This window comes from Myripristis murdjan, chromosome 23 (genome assembly GCF_902150065.1).
Source record: "Myripristis murdjan chromosome 23, fMyrMur1.1, whole genome shotgun sequence".
NCBI lineage: Eukaryota > Metazoa > Chordata > Actinopteri > Holocentriformes > Holocentridae > Myripristis > Myripristis murdjan.
Window position 1 is genome coordinate 23,384,955 of NC_044002.1, and position 23,519 is coordinate 23,408,473.

Genomic DNA, 23,519 nt, shown 5'->3' on the forward strand with positions numbered 1-23,519 from the left:
TTTAAAAGAATGTAGTTTGAAGCGTGTTCTCTCTTTTCTAACTGCAGTACTGCAGTACTTCTACTTGTACTGTAGTAAAATATCAGCAACGTAGCAGTACTTCTACTGGAGTAGTAGTTTGTAATATTCTTTCCACCACTGGTCAGCAGCATCAATAGCAGTAGTAATACTAGTACTACAAGTAGTAATAGTAGTAGAAGTAGTACAACTACTAGTAGTAGGAGAAGTAGTGGTGGTAGTAGGAACAGTAGTAGTAGAAGTAGCAGTAGCACAAATAGTAGAAGCAATAGTAATGGTAGTAGGAGTAGTAGAGGTATTAGAAATAGGAGTAGTAACAGTAGTAGCAGAAGTAGCAGTGGCACTAGTAGTAAGAGAAGTAGTAGTAGCAGTAGTAGCAATGGTAGTATTTGTAGTATTAGTAGTATTAGTGGTAGTAGTGGTAGTAGTAGAGGTAGTAGCAGGAGTACTAGTAGTAGTAGTAATAGCAGAAGTAGTATTAGCAGTAGTCATTGTAGTAGTACTGGTAGGAGCAGTACTAGTAGCAGTAGTTGTAATAAAAGTAGCAGTTGTAGTAGTAGTAGTATACTGGTAGTAGCAGTAGCAACAGTAGTAGTAGTAGTAATAGTTGTAGTAGTAATAGTACTGGTACTAGCGGTACTAGTAGTAGCAGAAGTAATAGCAGCAGTTGAACTAATAGTAGTAGTAATAGTAGTAATTGTAGTAGTAGAAGTAGCAGTACTAGTATCAGTATTAGTACTAGAAGTAGAAGTACTAATAGCAGCATTAACTAATACTACAATTAGTACCAGTATTAATCGTAGTATTAGTAGTAGTGCTGGTGGTAGTACTAGTAGTAGTACTTTTAGTAGTAGCAATAGTTGTTGTTATAGGTTTAATAGCATTAATAGCAGCAGTAGTAGTAGAGGTATGAGTGGTAGTACGACAGTAGTAGCAGTAGTACTAGCAGCGGCAGTAGTAGTAGTAGTAGTAGTAGCCTAGTACTAGTAGCAATGGTAGTAGTGATAGTAACAGCAGTAGTAGTAGTACTAGTACTAGTAGCAGTAGTAGTAGTGATAGTAGTAATAGTAGTAGCAGTAGTAGTAGTACTAACAGTACTTGTAGTAGTAGTAGCAGTAGTTTTGGTTGTAGGCCTAGCTCTAACAGTACTAACAGCAGCAGTAACATCAGTTGAACTGATGGGTCTTGGTTATCAGATGGGATTAAAATTCTCCTGTTAGATAACAGGCTGCAGATTAATCATCATGAACTTTAATAGCCGGAAATCAGAGCTCTGAAGTAGTGACACACACTCATACACACACACACACACTCACACACTCACACTCACTCACACTCACACACACTCTGACCCGGATGACAGGCTGCCGGCTGAGCAGGGATGGGATCAGGATGGCAGAGAGCCGCCGTCACATGACGGCGTTACGCAGATAATCTTCAGACACGGAGGTCCACTTTGAAGCTCCGCTCACACACCCTGATCCGCCCTGACACCCGTCCGCCCGGGCCACTTTCCACCCGGGTTACCGTCCCGAGCCAGCCACGGTGTTCATGCGGGATGGAGGTGAAGTTCAGACAAGGAGCCGTAACCCAGTTCTGCTGCATGGGGCCGGGACATGAGCGTCAAGTTATACAATGGTGTATTTTAGAAAAAAAAATTATAGAAATATCATACCAAACTCTAAGTCCCTGTAGGAATGTATACAATAGCACATCACAGGAGATAAAAAAAAAAAAAAAAAAAAAAACATAGAGTACCATAAAGTCACTATAACTCACAATACCATCCTATAGCCTAGAGGAAAATCACAAGCCCCTATAATAATTTTATACACTTATATAAGAACTTATAGTATTCCCCCAGGGGCTTGTAGTGTAGCCTTATAATAGATCATAGGAGCTTATAATATTCCTATAATAACTCTTAAGTGTAAATCATAGTGCCTGTCGTGCTCCATAATTAGTTACTTCATGGTCCTATTTGATTTTCTTGTTATTATTTATCTCCTGACGGTGTCCTTATGGTATTCCAATAATATTCCTACTGAATGAACCCGATTGTTATCGCTGTGAAATGTGTTACGGGAATCCTGTCGTGGTACCGGGGAAAGTCTCTGGGTCAGGCTGTGCTCCTCCTCTGTTTGTATATACAAACCACGTCACTGCTGGACTGCTGGGTGTAAAAAAAAAAAAGAAAAAGAAAAAGAAAAAAAGAAAACTGTCCCCCCTCGCATAGGCCCCTCCTCTTCTTCCTCCCCTCTCTCAAGGGCTGATGCAATGCTGATCATATAAAGGAGCGTCCCACCCCTCCTCCAGCAGAACAGGGTTTATTCTATCAGCGCACTGCATCTCTGGGAATTTGGTTCATTCAAAAACAATTTTTTAAAAAAGCGAAATTGTTTTTACGCGTCGCTTGGTTTTTCCTCTGGCGCTCTACTTGAACTGCTTCAATCTTTATTTTTTAACCTGCTACTGTCTGGTAGGATATCAGTTCATTTTTTCCTCTCTTTTTTTGGTTACTTGTTAATATATAGTATCCTTAAGGATCTTTTTTTTTCCCTAAGTAAGTCTTTGGAGTCGTTTTTTGAGAGAGTCGGCTGACACAAATCGTCCGGACATCTGCTGTTGTAAAAAGGATTTTACGCGCAATCCTCCCATTTCCTCAAAGGTAAGACAGACACCGGCATCTCATTCATTGTCTGACATGATTTACCGGATGTGGGCGGCACATTTTTGGCGCAGAAATGTCTTGTTTAACGCATCATTTTGCACTTTTGGGTCATTATTTGTGTATTTCTAACCCCGTTAACGTCCTGTAACGTGGTGTTGCCTGCGTTGGCTCTTAAATTGGAGATTGGAATTCGTCATCAGGCTCGCCCAGCTGTCTTGGCTGATACAAAAACTGTCCTTGTTGGCTGCTGTCATATCTGTGGAGCTAAATCTAACGGCACCAGTGTGTCCTTCAAACAGGCCAAAAGCGCTGTTTCACACACACCAGGTCAAATAAATAAATAATGAGGCACTGTGACAGTGATGCTGCAGTGCCGGGCCGGAGGCTGCGCTCAGCTCCACGCCGCTGACAGACCTGTCATCAGCCTGGAATTTCACTTATTGACAGCCCGAGGGAACACAGTGTCTTACAGAATGTTTTAATATATGTTTTTTTTCGGATGAGTGAAAGTGTAATCACGGGCCAAGTGTGAATCAGCGCGCCGCCGTGCGCAGCGGATGGAACCTCTGCGCAAAATGGAGAGCCATGCCCATAATAGGTAACCACGTGCCATTGTTTCCATCGGAGCCAGCCAAGGAAATAATGTCATTAAAACCGTCTCGGGTTACGCCTTTTACATTATGGTAGACAATGCAGCGTCATAGTCAAGAACAAAGAGAGATTTATTCATGATTAGGGCTATTATTTATTTTAATAACCACATGTTTGCCTTGCCGGCCCTTTTTGGCAACAATAAAGTCTCCCCATTCCATTAAGCCAGCCAGAAATACACATAAAGACACTGAGATGTATTCTTTTAATTATTTTATTCGCATTTTCAAATTGAATTTTTGGCGCACAGTCAGCAGCGCTCACTGCGGTTTTTTTTTTTTTTTTTTTGTCATTCAGCATCTAGCGGGGCTGAGGTGAACGCGGATGCCGGTCTGGTATTTTTCCACTGCCTCTCTCGCCGATGAGTCAAACCCCCCCTCCCTTCCCCCCCATTCCTCCTCCCTCCGCCTCCCTCCAAAATCGTAGTCACATGACCTCCCTCAGATTCATGAGCAGGGCTGCGGCGCTCACTATAATATTGATTATTCTAAGGGCCGCGTGACCGCGCACTGCTGGAAATAAGAGGCCGCACGGGGCGGGATGACGCAGGGGGGAGTGTTAGGGTTAAGAAACACAGAGAATAAATGAGATAATCACAACCGTGGAGATTTCACCTCTGTCTTTATGTTTTATTTTTGACCGTGCAGCATGAAACAGCCCACTGCCAAGACTGAGATGAGCCGTTTCAACATTTCCCCCGACGAAGACAGCAGCTGCAGCTCCAACAGCAACGAGTACAGCAGTTACCCCGAGCAGAAGAAAGTCCCGCTCGGCAGGTGAGGCCGCCCCCACAATTAGAAATATAGAAATATCAGGAGTGCAGGAGAAAAAAATGAGATGAGATTAATGTGTTTGTGCGGAGCGGAGGGATGAGGTGAATCCCAGGCATTCATCCGCAGGGATCACGAGGGAGGAGATGTAGATAAAGAGAAGCAGATGAGTCTGTTTTTCTTTTTTCTTTTTTTTTTTTTTTTTTTTTTTTTTAAAGGTTGTGACAAATGAAATGTGGGACTGTGCCAGAGAGGCTGCAGCTTCAGCCTCAGGAGGACGTCCAGGACATTCAGTCCACATCTGCATCTCATCTCTCCTTTCAATCCTTATGTTCTCTGACTCTCATAAATTGGTTTTAAATTGATTTTATTTATTTATTTATTTATTTTTCTTACAGCCAATACCCTGACATGGACGCAGAAAGTCAAAACTTCCTCTCTGAAAACAACCTGGGCAAGAAGAAGTATGAGACTGAATATGTAAGCACCCTCTATTACTATTATTATTATTATTTTTAATAAAGGTTGATCTGTCCTTGCTCTAGTTTCCTAAGAGTGATTTTTTTTTTTCAGCACCAGGGAAATGCCTCCTTCGGGATGTCCGTCTTCAACCTCGGGAACGCCATCATGGGCAGCGGCATCCTGGGTCTCTCCTACGCCATGGCCAACACCGGCATCGCCCTGTTTGTGTAAGCACTTTCACGTTTTCCCCCCTTTTTTCAGCTTTTTTCACACAGTCTGGCTTGGTGATGCAGAGCCTTTAAAAAAAAAAAAAAAAAAAAAAAAGGTTCATAATAAAGGCAAAATAACAAGCTGTCAAGGTGGTCAGACTTGTTTCGGTGGTTTTACCGGGAAGTGGAAGAAATATGCAAAACCTTTTGTTGAACTGAAAGCAGAAGAAAAAGTCCACATGGCTGTCAGAAATAAAATGTGCTCGCCTGACAGACGTAAAAACAATCGCCCACTCTTCAACTTTGAATGCTTTTTTTTTTTTTTTTTGTCTTTTTCTCTCGGGTGACATGCATATTTTAGTCATTTTTCCTTGTTTTTAAACGCCAAACCGGCTTCTGGAAAGTTCCTAGTCGGCTCGGGTGTCAGGGAAATGCAGAGGAGTGAGGAAACACAGCCGAGCGTCGAGCACATGGGTTTGTCCCCGTCAGGTGCTTCACACAGTTTCATAACGCAGATACAGCTGAGGAGGCACGGCCGCCGCTGTCTGCACCTGAAGGTCACAGGTCGCAGTGTATGATTAAAAACCCTGACGCTGTGTTTTCATGTCCGTGGTGTGTGTGTGCCTGTGTGTGTGTGTGTGTGTGTGTGTGTGTGTGTGTTCGACCCTGACCGGTACAGCAGAGCACAGCAGGTCAGGAGCTGAAAATACTTGCTTAAGTTCCTGCTGTCATGTTTGCTGAAGATAAAAAATGTCAGCGAACGGGGAAAAAAAAATCATAAAAACAATCAAATTCCCCTCTCACCGGTGCAGATGGTGAGGTGAGTTTCATAGCGGCGCCCCCTGTAGGCCAAACCCTGCATCTCTCAGTCATCAAACTTGCATGATATGACAGTCACGTTTTCTGTCATGCTGTTTTTTTTTTTTTTTTTTTTAACTTTTGTCTCTTTTGCACCTCAAATATAATCCAGTTTCTCTGTTCAGCAGCAGTTTGGCTCTTTAAGGTCTTCCTCTTTCATCAGTGGGAGTTTTTTTTTTGTTTTTGCTTTTTTGTTTTTCGAGTTTGAGGTTGGAGAAACACTTCCTCTCTGACGTCCCCTTTCCTTTGAGCGTTCACCTGCTCTACTGCACCACAGAGGAGGAGATAATCTGTTTTACCGAGGCCAGAGGTCTTACTACGACTCGGCCAGCACATCTCAGAGCTGATCCCCAAGCAGCTTACTGTCTCTGACCTCTGACCCGAGGCCTTCAGGGACGAGGAAGCCACCTGTAGAAAAAGCAGAACAGGGTGTAGAGTGTGAGGAAAAATTAAAACATTCTGCTTTTTATTTTTTTTTTTTCAAGGCACAAAACACTGAGGTCTTGTGTTTTTCAGCAGGCAGGATGACAGTAAGCAGGCGTGGTGAGGCTTCAGGTCGCTTTTTAGATTAAAACACACACATGCTCTTCGTGCTGCAAGGCATTTTGGGTTCGAGGCTCCTCCAAATGGCAGTGTGTTTACAAACAAAGGGAGCGGCGGTCGGCCCGGGTCACTCGATCGCCGTGAGCCGTGAGCGAGCAGCTTAGCCGAGGTAATCCTGCCGCGCTCGGGCCACGGTTATATAAACTGCGGCGCGTACGCTCGCTCGCACCAAAACTCATGAATGAGGCCGAGCGCGGGCCGCCGGCAGCTCGGATGACGCCCCGCCGCTGAATGATTTAAGGCGGCGCGGGGTCGACCCGTCTCCGGTTCACAAAGCTTTTCCATTTGCCGGGGCTAAACAGCCGCCGGTGTCCGGTGGCTCTTTTGTCTGAGCTGCACAGGAAGCGATGTGTTTTCTGTTTGGTCTGGAATAAACAGAAGAAGAAGAACTCGGGTTGTGAGCCATCGAACGAAAGAAAGAAAGGATAGGAAGACAAGAAAAACCTAAGCTAACCCTAACCTCTGAAAAGACCTCACATGACCTCCTGAAGTGTCTAAAACAGTGACATCCCTTCAAAATAAAACTTTGTTTCTTTCCTAATCTGATTTCCTGTTGGTTTGCACTTGTGAATGCTCCTTCCCTGCACCACGTCCCCGCCCCAACTTCCTGTTTCAACAGGAAATACATCAAATAAAGAGAGTAAGAGTCCATTTCATGGGGACTTTATCGCATTGCCCCTTTAATTGCCACATTTTTTTGAAGGAATAAATCAACAGAGGCAAGTTTACAGCGAACAAACACTTCACGCAGAGCAAACCGGCTTCCCTTTAAAGGTCATCTACGGCATATATTTGTAGAGTCTCGGCGTATCGGGCGATAAGATATGAGAGATTACAGCGTTCCAGGCTGGGAGCCGCAGGAAGAACGCCGCGTCTTCAGAGTTTGGCCGCGGCTCGGGTTCTGCAGATGAAGGTGTTTCAGGCGCTGCTGGCTCTGCAGCGTTGGAGGGCGTCGAGGAAACATCTCGTCCTCTTTAAGGCCTTTCAGCAGATGGTCTAATCGCTGATGAGCCGCTCCACTTCCGGCTGCTCATGAGCAAACAGCTGCAGCGAAGAGCCTCGAGGAAAGAAAACCTGCGGATTCTCAAGCCTCGATCGAGCACGAGGGCCAGTCCTGTTTTTCACATTAAAGGCTTTTAGCTGATGCCTTTTTCTTTGTGTGCAACAACAGACGAACATCCACCTCCTAGATTAAAGACATCACAAGGACTGTGCAGATGCAAACGTCTTAAGATGCGTTGACAAATCCTCCCTTCTGGGGTTCGATGTGCTCATGGCGCTGAAAGATTTCCACCTAGTCCAGCACAGATTAGCCTTCCCTTCGAGTTGCGAGATTAGGGCGTACCCATGTCCCAGCTGCAAATACAATCCACCTTAGTGCAGTTTTACTTGACATTAACCAGATTACGGCTCTTACCTTTGAACTGTGGCCTTTATAATCACATGTTTGGTGTGAATGTCGCCTGGGATCGGGTTGGAAGCAAACGTGACGCTGACGTTTTCCCGTTTTCTCTCTTCACAGGATCCTCCTCGTGGCGGTCGCCATCTTCTCCTTATATTCTGTCCACTTGCTGCTGAAGACGGCCAACGAAGGAAGTGAGTCAAAACCCGGTGTTTGCCGTTGTTTTAGAGGGCGATGAGTGGAGCGGGAATGAGGAAGCAGGGAGTTTGGGGACGGTTGGACACCAAGATAAACTTTTCCACGAGTCCCTGTTGTTATTTTAGCGGCGATGAGTCGTTTTCTGTTGAGCGGCTCAGAGTCGAGGCTCTTCTCTTCCTCGCACGATGTTTAGTTGCTTGTCCAAACCTCCCAGGTGTTTCTTGAAGGTTTGATACTGATGGTTGTGTTTCCCGTTCATAGGGTCGCTGGTTTACGAGCAGCTGGGTTACAAAGCCTTCGGGATGCCCGGGAAACTCGCCGCCTCCTGCTCCATCACCATGCAGAACATCGGAGGTGAGAAAACCCCAGAGGAGTCATTTTCCTTTTTTTTTTTTGTTTTTTGGGGGCTTGTTGCGTAAGCTTTAATTGAACTACTTTCCTGTGTTTACTCCGCAAAGTGAAGAACGTCGCTCTGTTTAAATTGAGTGGGTGAAAAAAAAAGAAAAAGAAAAAAGAAACACAAACAGAAATCTTGGCCGTCGATGTCAAAGATGTAAAAAACAGAGCAGTGTGTTTTTGGAGCGCAGCTTCCAGTAAAAACTTGAGTCATTCTACAAGCTCGTGTCAAGTTTTTTTTTCTTTTTTTTTTCCCCCACCAACTTGGAACAACTCGCCCCCCGTTGCCAAATATTAGACCTCGGCTATTTCTGTGCTGCAGTTTTCTCTCACCAACCTGATTTTTTTCACGGCCTTGAGAGAAGTCTTAGAGGTTTAGAGTGAAATATACCGACTGTCTAACCCTTTTTTTTTTTTTTGCTCCCACAGCCATGTCAAGCTACCTCTACATTGTAAAGTACGAGCTGCCCATCGTCATCGAAGCCTTTATGGGAACCACCAACGGGTAAGTGACGAGATTTATGATATATTTTTTGTTTTTGCAAACTTAGGCCTGGAAAATGAAGTGAGCATTGTGCAGCTCTGGAGCAGGATGGGAACCGGGCAGTAAAAGTGTTTGGACGATAAAAAAAAAACAACAAAAAAAAAACAGGACAATAAAGTCTGCACACATTTCCCACAGTCAGTCACCAGCAGTAGGATGCAGCGTGTCAGAGTTACTTAGATTAACTTTTGACTTAACACTTTGGCTTTTCAACTCTTAATCTGTTAATTTTTTACTTTTTTAAATTACAACATAATTGCTTTAATTTTCCTTTCATATTGTTTCTTTTCCATCGGCACAAATGAGAAACAGCATAAAAAAAATATCAGCCTCATTGCTTTCCAAATCAGTGACGCACCAACCACATTTACACGGCCTGTTTTTCAACCAAAAAAAATCGAGTTACTCTTAATAAATTGCCATTTTGTTACGTAACAAGGTGCTTTTTGTGGGCAGCAACAAAAACTAAAAGTCTTGTGAACGGAACAGCTTCGGGCCAAGAAACAGCTGATTCAATTTTGCCGATCCTGATCTGGGATTTTCCTCCGTTATCCTCCGTTTTTTTTGTAGCTGTGACTGTGAAAATAACAGAGATGGAGGCTTGAGCTCGGATCCAGCGGCTCTTTAAAGGTTGAGGTTGGAGTTCAGCTTAAAACTGAGGCGACGCGTTTGAGCAAAATCCTCCAAACGCAGCCCCGGCGTGGAGAGAGAGGGATCGGGCCAGAGTCACTCCAGCTGAAGTGGCACATCGGGCAAAATGGCCGCCGGTTTGTTTTTCGAGTGGCGAGCGTCTGAGAAGGTGAAGTGGCGTCTTTGTCTGTGTGCTGGAGGAGAGGAGGAGGAGGGGGGGTCGGGGACGGGTGTTTGAAGGGACGGACAGCGCTGCGTCTCAAAGGGTCCTTTCAGAGGCGTCCGGTGCCGCGTCGGGACGGGCGCAGGATGAGCTCAGCCTCGCTCCGGCGGCAGACTCTGCTGTGGCTGCAGAGCTCAGAGCCGCTTTGTGGGCTCTGTTTGTGTTTTCGCGAGCTCTGCACGGGCCTGGCTTTTCTATGGAAAGCCAAACGGTCCATAATTATGCGGCTTTTGGCTTTCCGAGAGCGTCTGTCGGAGGTCGATAAAGCACCCCGGACCGAAAGATTAACGTGAGGACAGTCTGACAGAAAAACGACTGAATATGGATCGGACACACTCAGGGGTCCAGCTCAGAGCCAGTTTGTTGTCAGAAGTTGCTGATTGATTAAATAGTTTGAGCAGTTTGGATAACGATGATTGAATATTGATCAAGATCTTGTACTTGCATAAGTTTTTCCTTATGCAATAAAAGCTAATCTAAGGTGAAAACTGGCCAAAAAAAGCATCATAAACTGAAATAAACACACAAAAATGACAGAAAAACATAACTAAACCTATGTTCCTGACTACTACACATTTAGTTTTGTCTTCTTAGGGTAGATTAAAAAAATAAAAGGTGCAGAATTTGAAAGAAAACTAAACGAACTAAACCTGAACCTAAATCGATGGGAAAATGAAAAATTACTCAAAAAAAGATAAACGCCACTGAGAAATGTGAATCAGGAACAGGGGATTTGTAAGAGGGAGACTCGGCGCTCGTTAGTGAGTTAATTGGTTAATTGGTTAACGAGCCTCGTTAACGTGTTGCCCCGCCCCTCTGTGTTTCAGAGAATGGTACGCCAACGGAGATTACCTGGTGCTGCTGGTCTCGCTGCTCATCATCCTGCCGCTCTCCCTTCTCAAGAACCTTGGTAAGCAGTGTGTGTGTGTGTGTGTGTGTGGGTGTGTGTGTGTGTGGGTGGGTGTGTGTGTGTGTGTTGGGCGTTGTGAAATCGGACGCTTGTGTAAATACTTGAGGTTGCCGTCAGGACTTGTGACGCACTCGCAGCGGCTGTAAATCCTGAAACGCTCCCGGCTCGGTGTGAAGTGAGAAAAAAAAAAAAAAAAAGAAAAAAAAAAAAGAGTGCATTCCAGAACTTCAAAATAAAAGCCCCCTATAAACACTGTGGGTGCTCGTGTTTTAATGTGTGTGTTGCTGTTCTCTGCAGGTTACCTGGGTTACACAAGTGGTTTCTCGCTGCTCTGCATGGTGTTTTTCCTGATTGTGGTGAGTAAACCCCCCCCACCTTCCTCACACACACACACACACACACACACTCTGTCATGTTGTGTGTTCCTGTATCCATGTTTCCATGGTGAACAGCCAACTGACACACCAGCTCGCTTGTTCCCGTTCGCTCGGTCGGATCAGGCTCAGAGTCCGGGAACAAATTTCAGTTTTTCCATGAAATCCTCAGCGTCGGGCCGTCCCGCACCGAGGGGCGCATGAACTGGAAAACTCCTGATTTACGCAATAAAACATAACTGGCATACAAATAAATAAAAAAAAAAAAAGTGTAGTAAGACTGAAACTGAACATTTTCACAGCTCAGCTCAGGACACTGACAGGAAAGACACTCAAAAGAGGCAAACACACACACACACACACACACACACACAATGACAGATGTATTTATGTAAGCCTTTATCAGTGTGTGAGGTTTTGTTTGGTTTGGTTCGGTCAGTGACTTTTGAACCGGCGCAGCTGCGACAGAACATCGAGACCCACATTTAAAACGTGAATCTTTAAAAAAAAAAAAAAAAGGATGTGAGATAATAATAATAACGTAACCGTGTCATCCGGCCGCCCTGCAGGTGATCTACAAGAAGTTCCAGATCCCGTGTCCGCTGCCCGAGGACCTCACCGCCCTGAACGAGACGCTCAGCCGGCTGGCCAACGCCTCCCTGCTGCACGCCAACACCACGGCGGTGGACTACAGCGAGGACGCCTGCACGCCCAAATACTTCGTCTTCAACTCGCAGGTGAGGATCTTAAAGAGGATAAACAAAAAAAAAAAAAAAGAAAAACCTCTTGCTGTGTGTTCACGACCAAACGCGAAGCGAGTTTTGAGTTTTTCACGCTGCACGACGACCAGATCGATGCAAATTTGCAGAGCAGTGACTTCTGTCGCCTCCATAAAGCATTAAAATCCACAATTTTCACTTGGATTTAGGATTAAATTTAAGTTAAATTTCGATTTAGGTTCAGATTCATTTTAATATTAGGATTAGCTAAGGGTTATGGCCAAGACTAGAGTTAAATTTTACTAAATTGGATTTGAATGTAGGATTAAAGTTAGGATTAAGTTGAAAAGAGCATTAATTTAGTCCTCTTAAGCGCAGTGATACACATATTGGTGTGTTGAAATCCACACAAAAAGATTCAGAACATAATAAATAGGCAAATTTTGTGTGAAATTTTTCAGAAATTCGGATTCTCACGACTCTGCGACGTAAAACTTCCCCTGGCGTTTGGTCTGAAGCAGCATCTTGTCTTTTTGTCAGCCGAGGACTTTGGTTTCCTGCCTGTGCTTTAAAAATAAAAGCCCACAATGTGATTTAATTTTGTTTTTCTCTTTGGCATTAAAACTCCTCAGCTCCTACTTTCAGTTCCAGAATTTGTTTTATTTTTGCAGCATAAATCCTTTTTTATAAGCGCAAACATCACTTTCTTTTTTTTTTTTTTTTTGAAAGTTTGTGGTGACAGAAGCCACCTGGTGAGCGCTGTGTTCTCTCGGTGTGTGTGTGTGTGTGTGTGTGTGTGTTTGGGTGTGTGTTTGGGTTTTTCTGAACGCGTCGCTGTGTTTTGTGTTCCAGACCGTCTACGCCGTTCCCATCCTGACCTTCGCCTTCGTCTGCCACCCCGCCATCCTGCCCATGTACGAGGAGCTCAAAGAGTGAGTGTCTCCTCTCTGCTGTGAAAGTTCACCTTGTTCCCGGCTCCAGTCACCTGGCGGGCCAACACACACACACACACACACACACACACACACAAACACACACACTGATATTTGCATTCCTGCACTTGTGAGGACTATATTAATGTGCATTTCAACTCAATCCTAACTTTAATCCAACCTTCAAATCCAGTTTAATTCTAGTCTAAGGCTGCCACCCTGAGCTAATCTTAAAATTAAAATGAATCCGAACCGAATTCCAACTTTATTTTAATTTTAATCCCAAATCCAAGTCCGACTTGTAGACTAATAATTTACAGAAGTGGCCAAAGTTAAAATTTCCTCACGTGGCAAAAACGGACCTCACTGAGCTGTGGAAGAAATCAAACTGGCCCTCACAATGTTTCACACACACACACACACACACACACACACACACACACAGCTGCTCCTCTTATCACATTCCCATGCAGGTTTTTCTCCCTCAGAGCTGCGGACTGAACGTCTCTGCTCTCTGAGAATCCAACAACCTGCCGCCAAACTCAGATAATCCCGCTGTTATGTCTGAACGTCGGGAAATTATTTTAACATTAACCCCTGACACATCAATCTCCCCCTCTCCTCCCCCCTCCTCCTCTCCTCCTCCCCCAACAGCCGTTCCCGTAAGAAGATGCAGAGCGTCGCCAACGTGTCCTTCCTGGCCATGTTCATCATGTACCTGCTGGCCGCGCTCTTCGGATACCTGACCTTCAACGGTGAGCAACATGCAGATTAAGACTCAACTACAGATCAAATAACGGAGGATAAAGAAAGAGCAAAGCAATGATGAGATTTGGATTTTTTTTTTTTTTTTTTGCACGAGGGTGAATCGAAGGAGGTAGATAGAGATAGATAGATAGATAGATACTTTATTCATCCCGAAGGAAATTCACAGTTTTCAGCAGTATCCACAGATTACAAGATTAAATAAATAAAAAATAAAGAATAAAAGATGACACTAGAGATCTAAAGATCTAAGTACCCAATGTGCAAAAAACACAATGTGCAAAAAACATGATGTGAGGCGGTTTTTTTTTTTGCACATCCGCATGAACTCAATTGGATTTGCGGATTTGATTATTTAAAAAGCTTCGAAAGTCAAGTCTCGTCTGGTCGAGAACCGGACGACGGGGTTCACAAGCGGTCAGCGGCCGTTCCCTGAAACGCCCCGCTTGCGAAACGCCGGAGCGAACACAACAGGCCGGCATGTGGAGGAAGTGGCGGCGGCGTCGGCGTCCAAATTAAACAAGAGAGGAGAGACATGGGACAAAGCGCTCTCGTTACCTGTTGTGTAAGGCTGCGAGTGAAGCGTCCCGCCGTGCAGCTGTCCGGCGTCCCAGCCTGTCCCTGTTTGTCATGGCAGGAACACCGTCCACTGTTCCCAAGCCGTCAGACCTGTTATGCAACGGGACGATAGCGGGCAAACACTTCCTCGCCTGCCATGACGAGGCAAAGTGCAAGCCAAAAAAAAAAAAAAAAAAAAAAAAAACAGGTGGATATTTAGAGTCGGGTCACGTAGCTCTGGGTTTTGGTGTTTGTTTTGAGGAGCAGATAGGCGGCGTTTGCCAGTTCAGGTGGATAATAAGTGACAGACAGTCAGACGGGGAAACTTTGTTTTAGGCTGAAAGTGGAATTTGAGCCCTTTTCCAAAAAGAATTAGGTCACTTGTAAAAAAAAAAAAAAAATTTACGGCAGGCAAAATGACCGTTTCCACACATTTTGCACGCTACAAAAATGTTTTCAGGGCAGCTTTTAGCAATTCAGATCATCTTAGACAAGCTCTCAGTCCCAAAAAAAACAAGAAAAATGTGAATTCAATGCAAGGAAATCTAAGAAAACTGTCATTTTAATTCGTTTGTGATACATTTCTTTGGCTGTTTTTTTTGTGTTTGTTGTGCTGACCTGTGTGTGTGTGTTGTCTCTCTGCACAGTGCACGTGGAGCCCGAGCTGCTGCGCACCTACTCCAAAATCTACAAGTTTGACGTGATCCTGCTGATCGTGCGCCTGGCCGTGCTGACCGCCGTCACGCTCACCGTCCCCGTCGTCCTCTTCCCCGTAAGTGACCAGCAAAAACACAAAACCCTCAGAAAACTCAGGCAGGAAACAGGAGACAGGAAACAGTAGCAACTAGAAATGACAGATTTCAATCATTGGTTGGGTTAAACCTTGGTGGGCGGAGCCTCGGTTCTTCAGTGCACCGGCAAACGTCCATGTCAATCAAGCAGCTTTGGTGAAAACATATTTAAGAAACATTAAAGGAAATGAGTGACTTCTTTAATTCTTTAACTCGTAAACAAAACATTCATGACACTGGAGGGTGAGCAGCTAGGCTAACTAGCTTACCCAGCTAGCTGTAGGCTAGTACTTAACTAGGCTAACCTAGCTGGCTAACCCAGTTAGACTTAGTATGGAAAGTGTGTACTTTTTTTTTTGTAGTAGTAGTAGTTGTAGTTGTAAAGTGCTAGGCTGCATACTATCAGCTGCCTCTCTCGTACCTCTTTGTGTTTTTTCAGTGAACTTCTGTTGGATGTTAGCCAGAAAAAAATGTTTTAAGCTCCACCCACTGCTGTTTAACTCACATTAAGCTCCACCCACTGATGTTTAACTCACATTAAGCTCCACCCACTTCTGTTTAACTCACATTAAGCTCCACCCACTGATGTTTAACACAACCTGTTTCCAAATTTTGTCCCCACCTCTCTCTCTCCCTCAAATTATTTCTTTTTTCCAAATTCAAAAGTTTTGAATTCCCAAATTCAATAAATTGGTACATATTCATATCCAGAATCACGGCGTGAACAGGCGTAAAAAAACAAACAAACAAACAAAAAGCAGCTAACGCTCACAGTGTGTGTGATGTTGCGTGTAATCGCAAACATGCAGGACAAGAAATATAAAAGCAGTAAAAGCAGTAATATAAATGTGTCTTATATAATAAATCTCTCTCTCTCTGTGGCTGCAGATTCGTACGTCGGTCAACCAGCTCCTCTGCGCCTCCAAGGAGTTCAGCTGGATCCGCCACACCGTCATCACCGTGGTCCTGCTGGCCGGCACCAACGCCCTCGTCATCTTCGTCCCCACCATCAGGGACATCTTCGGCTTCATTGGTGAGTGTGTGTGTGACTGTGAGTGTGTGTGTGTGTGTGCAGCTTTTAGAGAACGTTTTAAAGAACAGAGACTAAAACGCCGTCTTCCTCCCTCCTCCAGGCGCCTCGGCCGCCGCCATGCTCATCTTCATCCTGCCGTCGGCTTTCTACATCAAACTGGTGAAGAAGGAGTCCATGAAGTCCATGCAGAAAATCGGGGTGAGCGATCAGCCGAGACACAGACATGTTAGGAAGGGGGGGTGGACGTTTTAAACAGCCGGAAAAACCTCCTGATCAGGTTTATCAGCACGAACCTGCGTCATTTCACCGTCGCAGGAACATCGAGGCTCTGATTTGGACCCACTTCCTCATTGTTTGCATGTAAACTTGGCAAACAGCAGGAAAATCTAAACCTAACAGGCGAACAGCCAGTCTGGGGAAAAAGAAAGAAGTGTGTTATGCAAACCACTTCATTATTATTTTAAAAAGTAAAAAGTAAAAGTGAACAAAACACTGTTTGCGATTGGTTAACCTAATTTAGCCAAGCAGCTGCCATTTGTGTCGGCTAACGCTAGATTCAAAATGTTTAGTTAGTGAGTTAAGTTTAATATTATAGTTTGTAAATATCTCAGTTTAGTCAGTTTAATTTAATATTGTAGTTTCTAAATATGTATACGTGCTCGTGCTAAGCTAAAGTGCTAATCAGCTGTGGTAACAACAAGACCAAGGTGGTTAGCGAGCGAACAAGCTGACGCTAACCAGACGGAGAGCAGAGATGTAGTTTAGCGGTGAAGTGATCCGTTCCCAGTTAAAAACGACAGAGAAAATCAGTGTCAGCTGCCCGTTCTGGCGGCCATGTTGGAAGGCGACAACCGCCGAGAGCAACCGGCTGTTTCCAAATTAAAGACGTGTTTTTTTGGGGTTTTTTTTTTGTCGTTTTTTGTCTGGGAAGTGATCGCATCGCCGCTGCTAACTGAAAAAATATTTCCAAGGCGGCACAATTCTGAAAACAGTTTACTCGACGTCATCTTTAATAGCTTCTTAAACGTCCTGTTTTTTTGTCCCCTCCAGGCCACCATCTTCCTCATCTGCGGCTTCATCGTCATGGTGGGCAGCATGACCCTCATCATCCTCGACTGGATCCACAACACGGACAGTAAGCCGGACGGACACTAAGCCTCGGCCGCCAGCAGGGGGCGAGGGGGCGCCGCAGCGTCGGACTGCTACGACTGAACGCGCAAAAAAAAACAAAAAAAAAAAACACCAACGAAGAGACAAAGTTATTATTGTAAAAGACGAAAAAACACAAAGACTCGCTGGAGGCTCGGCCCCGGGCGGCAGAACGCGCCATTCCAAGAGAATGTACCTGAACTCTGTACAGAACGCTGTCAGGCCACACGGATGGCCGCTCACTTCTTTTGTTTCCTTTCTATTGTAACTTTTTTGTTGTCGTTTTTGCTTGTTTTTGTTGTTTTTTTTTTATGGTAGTAACGGTACAGCGGAGAAACAAACATTTCAAGGTGCCTCAAACAGGGACGACTTGGGTCGCACGGTTGGAAAATGCAGCTTAACATCCCGGTACGCCACATGTGTGTGTGTGTGTGTGTGTGTGTGTGTATGTGTGTGTGTGTGCGGCTGTAACCTCAACGCTCAGCAACAACAACACACACTGTCTGTGAAGAAGCCGCTCGCAAAAACTTGAACCTCCTGGAAACTAACAAACAAACAAAAAAACAGATCAAAGATGAGCTCGAGGCGACGGGACTTGAACGAAGAAAAATCTCCTCAAGGACGACGACGTTCCTTCCAGCATTTTGTTGCTTTTTGTTTTCTCTCTTTTTTTTTCTCCTCCTTTTGTTTTCCTTACTTTGCCAAAAATGTATTTGTAAAACCATCTTTGTATATTGAAAAAGCACTTACTGTTCAGCACACTCGTGAAAAACAAACAACAACAACAACAACAACAACAAACTGTCAGTTTCACGGGCCGGGGCCTCGAACGCCTCGTCAGTATTGTCCCAAGGCTTCTCGACCTTGCTTAGCGTGTCAGCTTTACTTGTAAAAACTTAGTGTAAGTCAACAAAACCTGCCTTGTCGAACCCGACCCCGGGAGCTGCAGAACATCTCATGAGTGGACTCTTTAAAAAACAAAAACAACAACAACAACAACAACAACAACAAACTGTATTTACTCCTGAGCAGCGACTGAAACCGCGTTGGAAGACGACGACACTACTGCTGGGAGCCCCGCCGGCTCCGACAAAACCTCGATTTTTTTTTTCTTTATGGGAGAATACTTTGAATTTGACCACATGCTGGTGGTTGTAACGAACCTGTAAAACTTGCAAAAAAAAAAAAAAAAAAAAAAACAAAGAAGGAAATGTAACACAACCAAACCTGAAAGAAAGAAAGAAAGAAAGGAAGAGATAAAAGTGTCTGTCACAATGTCAGTGTTGGTTTTTTTTTTTTTTGGTTTGTTTTTTTTTTCCTCACGGTTGCGCAGTTTTGTGCTTTCTAAATGTTCCATGACGAAGAGGAAGAGGAAGAAGAAGAAGAGCTTGATAGGTCAGCCGGCGGGGGGAGGAGGGGGGGGGTTCCCTGCCGGCTTCACTGTGCTTCCAACACTAACTCAACCCATCATCCCATCAGCTGTTATTGTCCCACGACTATTTATGGAAGACCGTGAAATCAATGTAATTTAATCTATTTTACTATATTTATAAAATATTGTATGTGTATATATATATTTGTATATATCTATTGAGTTCAACTGTATATATACGCTTTGTTTTTGTTTGGATTTTTTTTTTTTTCTTTTTTTTTGGCAATTTAACGCATTGAAGCTGTACAACAACAACAACAAAAAGAAAAATGAAAGAAAAAAAAAAAACAGCTGGTGAATTTCTGTCTTTTACCGATTGCCCCCTGAAACCCCCCTGCCACGCCTTGTTTGTGTCTCCACCACCCCCACCCCTCACCCCACCCCCCCATCCCATCCCGAACGTGACCTGGATCGACGAAAAAAAAAATGTTCTTTTACGCACATGTTGGTTGGAGATTTATGTCAGCCAATCTCGTGGCCTCAGGAGCAAAGAGGGCATTGCCCACCAGTGTTACACTCTTGTTTCAATGAAACACTATGTATATCCTGTAATTATTGTCCAATTAAAAATCAAAGATCATCTCTGACCAAAGCCCCGCTCGTGTGTTTTTGTGTCCCGCGTCGCTTCCTTGTGACTGATTTTCTCAAAAGGAAGAAGGAAACCCGCAGCTGCTTTGATGCTTCCTTCAGTTTCTGCTTTTCATGACAAATCAAGGTCAAATACATTGTAGTCCAGTAATTTTAAGCCAAATAAGAGGTCAACGTCAAACAAATTGCAACAGAAACAAACTCAAATGATTTTGTATCCTCAGTATGTCCTGAGTGAGGGGAAAAAAGCCCCGAAGAATCCCACTGGGGGAAAGTTTCAAAAAAGACCAAAATATAGCCCATTCAAACACGTATTAACTTTTTTCTCATGTGAATAGGGTAAAAATTTTAACTTTTAGGTATCACCATGAAAATTGCTGAGTTGATTACTTACCTTAAGACAAATAAAAAATGTATTGCAAGTTTTTTTTAAATTGTTTAGTAATGAGCTAATTTGCATAGATTTGCATAAACTCCACAGCTTTACTACAGAGGGCATATGAACTGGTCTTCTTATGATATTAGCATGAAAATTGGGATGAGCTGTCTCTATGGGTCACTTGACAAGTAACCGCTTAGAAATTTCAAAATGACTGCCATTTTTCAAGACTGCTACCACCTTAGTGGAGCAGTTATGACATGCTGCAATGATAATCACTAAAGACTGGTTTGAAGTTCCTTCTTCCTTAATGTTCATTGGTTGCCTAAATGGGTTCCATTCAGACCTTAATGTTTAGTATTTGACTGTTATATGTCAACAGGATTGATTATGAGATTTTCACCTGGCTATACCCAAGGTTTATATCTGTTGTAGCATTTATGCAAATTACTGTGTACATAATTCAAATATGCACCATTTGCTCATGTCAATAAACAATTTCAACAAACTTGCAATACATTTTTTATTTGCCTTAAGGTAAGTAATCAACTCAGCAATTTTAATGGTGATACCTAAAGGTTAAAATTTTTACCCTATTCACATGAGAAAAAAGTTAATAGGCGTTTGAATGGGCTATATTTTGGTCTTTGTTGAAACTTGTCGAGGATACAAAATCAGTTGAGTTTGCTTCTGTTGCAATTTGTTTGACCTTGAGTCATAAAATGACTGGACTAGTGCAGCAATCGCAAAAATAAAAAGGTAAACTGGTGTGTGTGTGCAGACTGGGGCCTAAACAGTCTTGGAGCTGCATCAGTTGGCTTTGACTGGAAAGCTGAGACTCTTGTGGATTCAATGAGCCACATTTGATTCCTGTGTGATGATGTTGGCCCCCATAGCAGCCATTTCACTGTAGAAAATGACCTCTAGTGACCTCCAGGAGAATCCCAGCCTCATCAAACTTCACAGACACAAACTAGAGAGCGAGGCCGTTCAGAGGACGTCTGGCTCTCCAGGTTTATCGACAGTAAGGGCCAGTTTCTGTTCACAAAAACAGTTTTTGACACCAAATCAAAGCATGAACGTTTCTATGGCGTCCCTCAAGGTCTTGGTGTCCCAGTGTGGAAGTCTGGAGGGATTTTTGTCCATTTCTATGAATTCTCAAAGGGTTAAAATGGTTAAATTTCACACCAAATCTGGTTAACAAACGGCATCAACCTCAAAAATTGCTTATGACGCGTAACTGAACATGGGAACTCAAGATAATTAAAGACATATGATAATAACATGAATCTCAAATCAATCTTCAGGTTCCCAGCTTTCAGATGATGTTCATTATTTCTATTTAACTTCTACTGTCGACCTTTTATTTCCCTCTGAAGACCCGCTGGCCCCCCTCTCTGAAACAGGTCTCAGAATGGGCTGGAATGATAAAAGGGTTCAGAGACTTTCAAGGTCTGGTTTGGTGCAAACCGAAGAGACTCGGTGCAGAGTTTGCACACTTTTCTCGGCTGCACTTATGTAACAGCTGCGGAGGAAAGTGCAAAGTGATGATTCGTTTACTGTTCAAGGTCTGAGGACTCAAAAGCAGCACGTTCGGGAGTAAAACCGTCTTTATTTGATCTCATTAATCCCTTATTTAGCTCTTCTTGCAGCAAGTCCTACTGGTCAAGACGGCACCTCAGTTAGTTTGACATTTAAAAAAAAAAAAAAAATCATTTTGAGTCAAGATGACGTAAAACAAGCAGCAGGTTGTCAAAGAGCTTTACAAATATTCAAAGAGGCGACTAATATTTTGCATCTTGTTTCATAATCGAGGTGCACAACAGGAGGAGGCAGTTTTACAATCTGACATGTCGAGGCTTGGATGAAAAGATAAAAGCCTTGAGATACAAGCGGTTTATCGACTGAACTGATGCCTCGGCGATAAAGAGCCATGCGAGTATTTTTGTTCTCCTGATTGGGGAAATGCGAAGGGATCAGCATCGAGTGCGTCCACTGCCGTCGTTTCATTTCCAAAAACTCTCAAGGCCTTGTTTTGGAGCCCGTCCACAGGCTTTCAGAGGCCTGTGGCAGCCCCGGCCCTGGTGAAAACCTCCACCTGGTCCATCTGCATTCAGTGCCAGACAATTCTTTAAAAAAAAACAAAAAAAAAAAAAAGAAACCTAACTCGTCTCTCGACCTAGATACGCTCCTTCCTTGTTATTTCTGACAAATGCACGCAGGTTGAGATTTATTTTAAATTCCTCTTCCTCAATTTTCCTCTTGTGGGGAAAAAAAACGTATCGCAGGAGTTCAGCAGGAACAGACACCAAAGCTTCACCTGTTTGAACGTTTAACGGAGAATTATTCAATTATTCAATAGAAATGAGGTGTTTTAGTGACCGACTGACTGTCATAACTGATGGTTTGGACACTCAATCTGTATGCGCTGACATGCAGCTTGGCACCTTGCAGGGCAGCCTCCACCACCAGTGTGTGACAGTGTGTGTGAAGGTGTGTGTGTGAATGTGAGGTGAAACGTTTTACGCCCTTTAAGGTGTTTGGCAGACTAGAAAAGTGCCATAAAAATGCATTTCATGTACCATTATGACTGCGGTCTGGACATAAAACTCATTCAAACTTTGGTCTTGGGTGTTTTCCTCTGAGCGCCAAGTGGCAAAAAGCTTGACAACGCCGCCCCCTGGTGGTCAAACCAGGAACAACTACAGCAACAGCTTCGACTGGCTTTTACTCACCTTTTGTTTTCCAACACAATCAGACTGTTGGTATGAAAAAAAAAAAGTAACTGTAAACTCTGTAAATGTCTTAGTGCTGCGGTGTTAATGCAAAAAGTAAACACTGAGCACTCTGTCATGAAGGTTTTTATATTTTTATATATTTTTATTTGCCAACTTGTCACATTCAGACCAGAACACCTCCCATAACTCCCCGCAGTGGAGATAAATTTCTAGTTTCTACCAGTTCTAAAACTCCCGTGTAACCTTCAAATACTCTGTAAACACATTTCTACAGTTTCTTAATCCCACCAAACTATAATCTCATTCATAATCTGATAAATCAGGGCCATCTGGTGCAGAAACTAAAACCCCGTACGAGAAACAAAGGGTGATCAGTTACTGCAGCTGCTCTGTGCAAACCTATCTTACCCAAATTTATCATCAAATTATTAAATTACAGTTCCCTGATTTCGTATGTTACCCAGTGCAGATAATTTCACTCAAATCTTAAGTTCAAAAGTGAAAATATTCTTAAATAATCTGCTGATTTTGTTTCTGTTTGTTGAAGATGTGATGATCCACAACATTTTCACACAAATAAATTTATTTCTTGGTGGGTCTGATGCAGCACAGCAGCGGTCAGACCCGTCATGTTTTTAAGTCTTTTCCAGGGACTCGATGATGCACAGGAGCAGATTAGCACTTTAAAGGGGTAGTGCACCCATTTTGGAAAACAAAAAACAACAACAACAAAAAAAGATATTCCCTTCCCACCCCCTGCTGTTAAGTACGGAGCCTCCCTGGGGTCAAGAAGAAAAATAAAAGACCCGTGTTAATCCGTAAACTCAGTTTAGAAAACTGCACAGGATTTATGAACCGTGCTCTGGGGTTAATAATCTGTGCCACTGAATTATGAATCACTGCCCATGGATTTGTAAACTGCAGCCACAAATTACGAATCCGAGAGCAGAGAGTTTAGAAACTGTTTTCTTGGATTTGCAAAACTACAGACCGTAAATCAAAGGCCACCGTTTACAAACCCTTGAGGAATGAATTTGTAATTCGCAGGCACAGATTAAGAATCTATGTTTTTTTTTTTTCTCAGATGATCGCTGTACACAAACGCTAACTGTTAGCCCCGTTCCCCCGGCTAACATCCAAACTAATAAAAATTTAAAATGAAACAAAATTCGAGTTCGATGATGTTTAGCAGATTTTTTTTTTTGGACAATTTAAAAAAAAGTTTTCAAAAGTTAAAAATGTTAAAATGATCAAACGTAACGGGCGTGCGTGCAGTTTAGTTTTGGAAGCTTGTGTAAAACGCCGTCCCAGCTTTTTGAGCGGGTTGCGGACGTTAGCCGGGGGGAAGGCGGGTCCGCGCTCGGAGCGTCCGAGCTGAAAAAAAAAAAAAAAAAAACGGGCGAACTCCGGCTGTGAAGTGTGTGTTTCCCCGAGAGGAAGGAAGGAAGGAAGGAGCAGGACACACAGACGGTCAGGAAGCAGCTATTTATTTCACTACTCTCTGGGTTTCTCTGCA

General features: G+C 43.5%; 1 protein-coding gene across 1 annotated transcript; it reads left to right on the plus strand.

Annotated features, from left to right (window-relative positions):
• Positions 1 to 2,353: 2,353 nt before the first annotated feature.
• slc38a2 (solute carrier family 38 member 2) lies at positions 2,354 to 18,885 on the plus strand. The gene is made up of 16 exons (XM_030045331.1): positions 2,354 to 2,686; positions 3,988 to 4,116; positions 4,509 to 4,590; positions 4,684 to 4,799; positions 7,765 to 7,838; positions 8,104 to 8,196; positions 8,668 to 8,743; positions 10,463 to 10,545; positions 10,843 to 10,901; positions 11,489 to 11,656; positions 12,491 to 12,570; positions 13,225 to 13,325; positions 14,541 to 14,665; positions 15,573 to 15,717; positions 15,818 to 15,915; positions 16,768 to 18,885. The coding sequence occupies exons 2-16, from the start codon at positions 3,989 to 3,991 to the stop codon at positions 16,870 to 16,872; spliced, it is 1,533 nt and encodes a 510-aa protein (XP_029901191.1). The 5' UTR covers positions 2,354 to 2,686; position 3,988; the 3' UTR covers positions 16,873 to 18,885.
• The last annotated feature ends 4,634 nt before the right edge of the window (positions 18,886 to 23,519 follow it).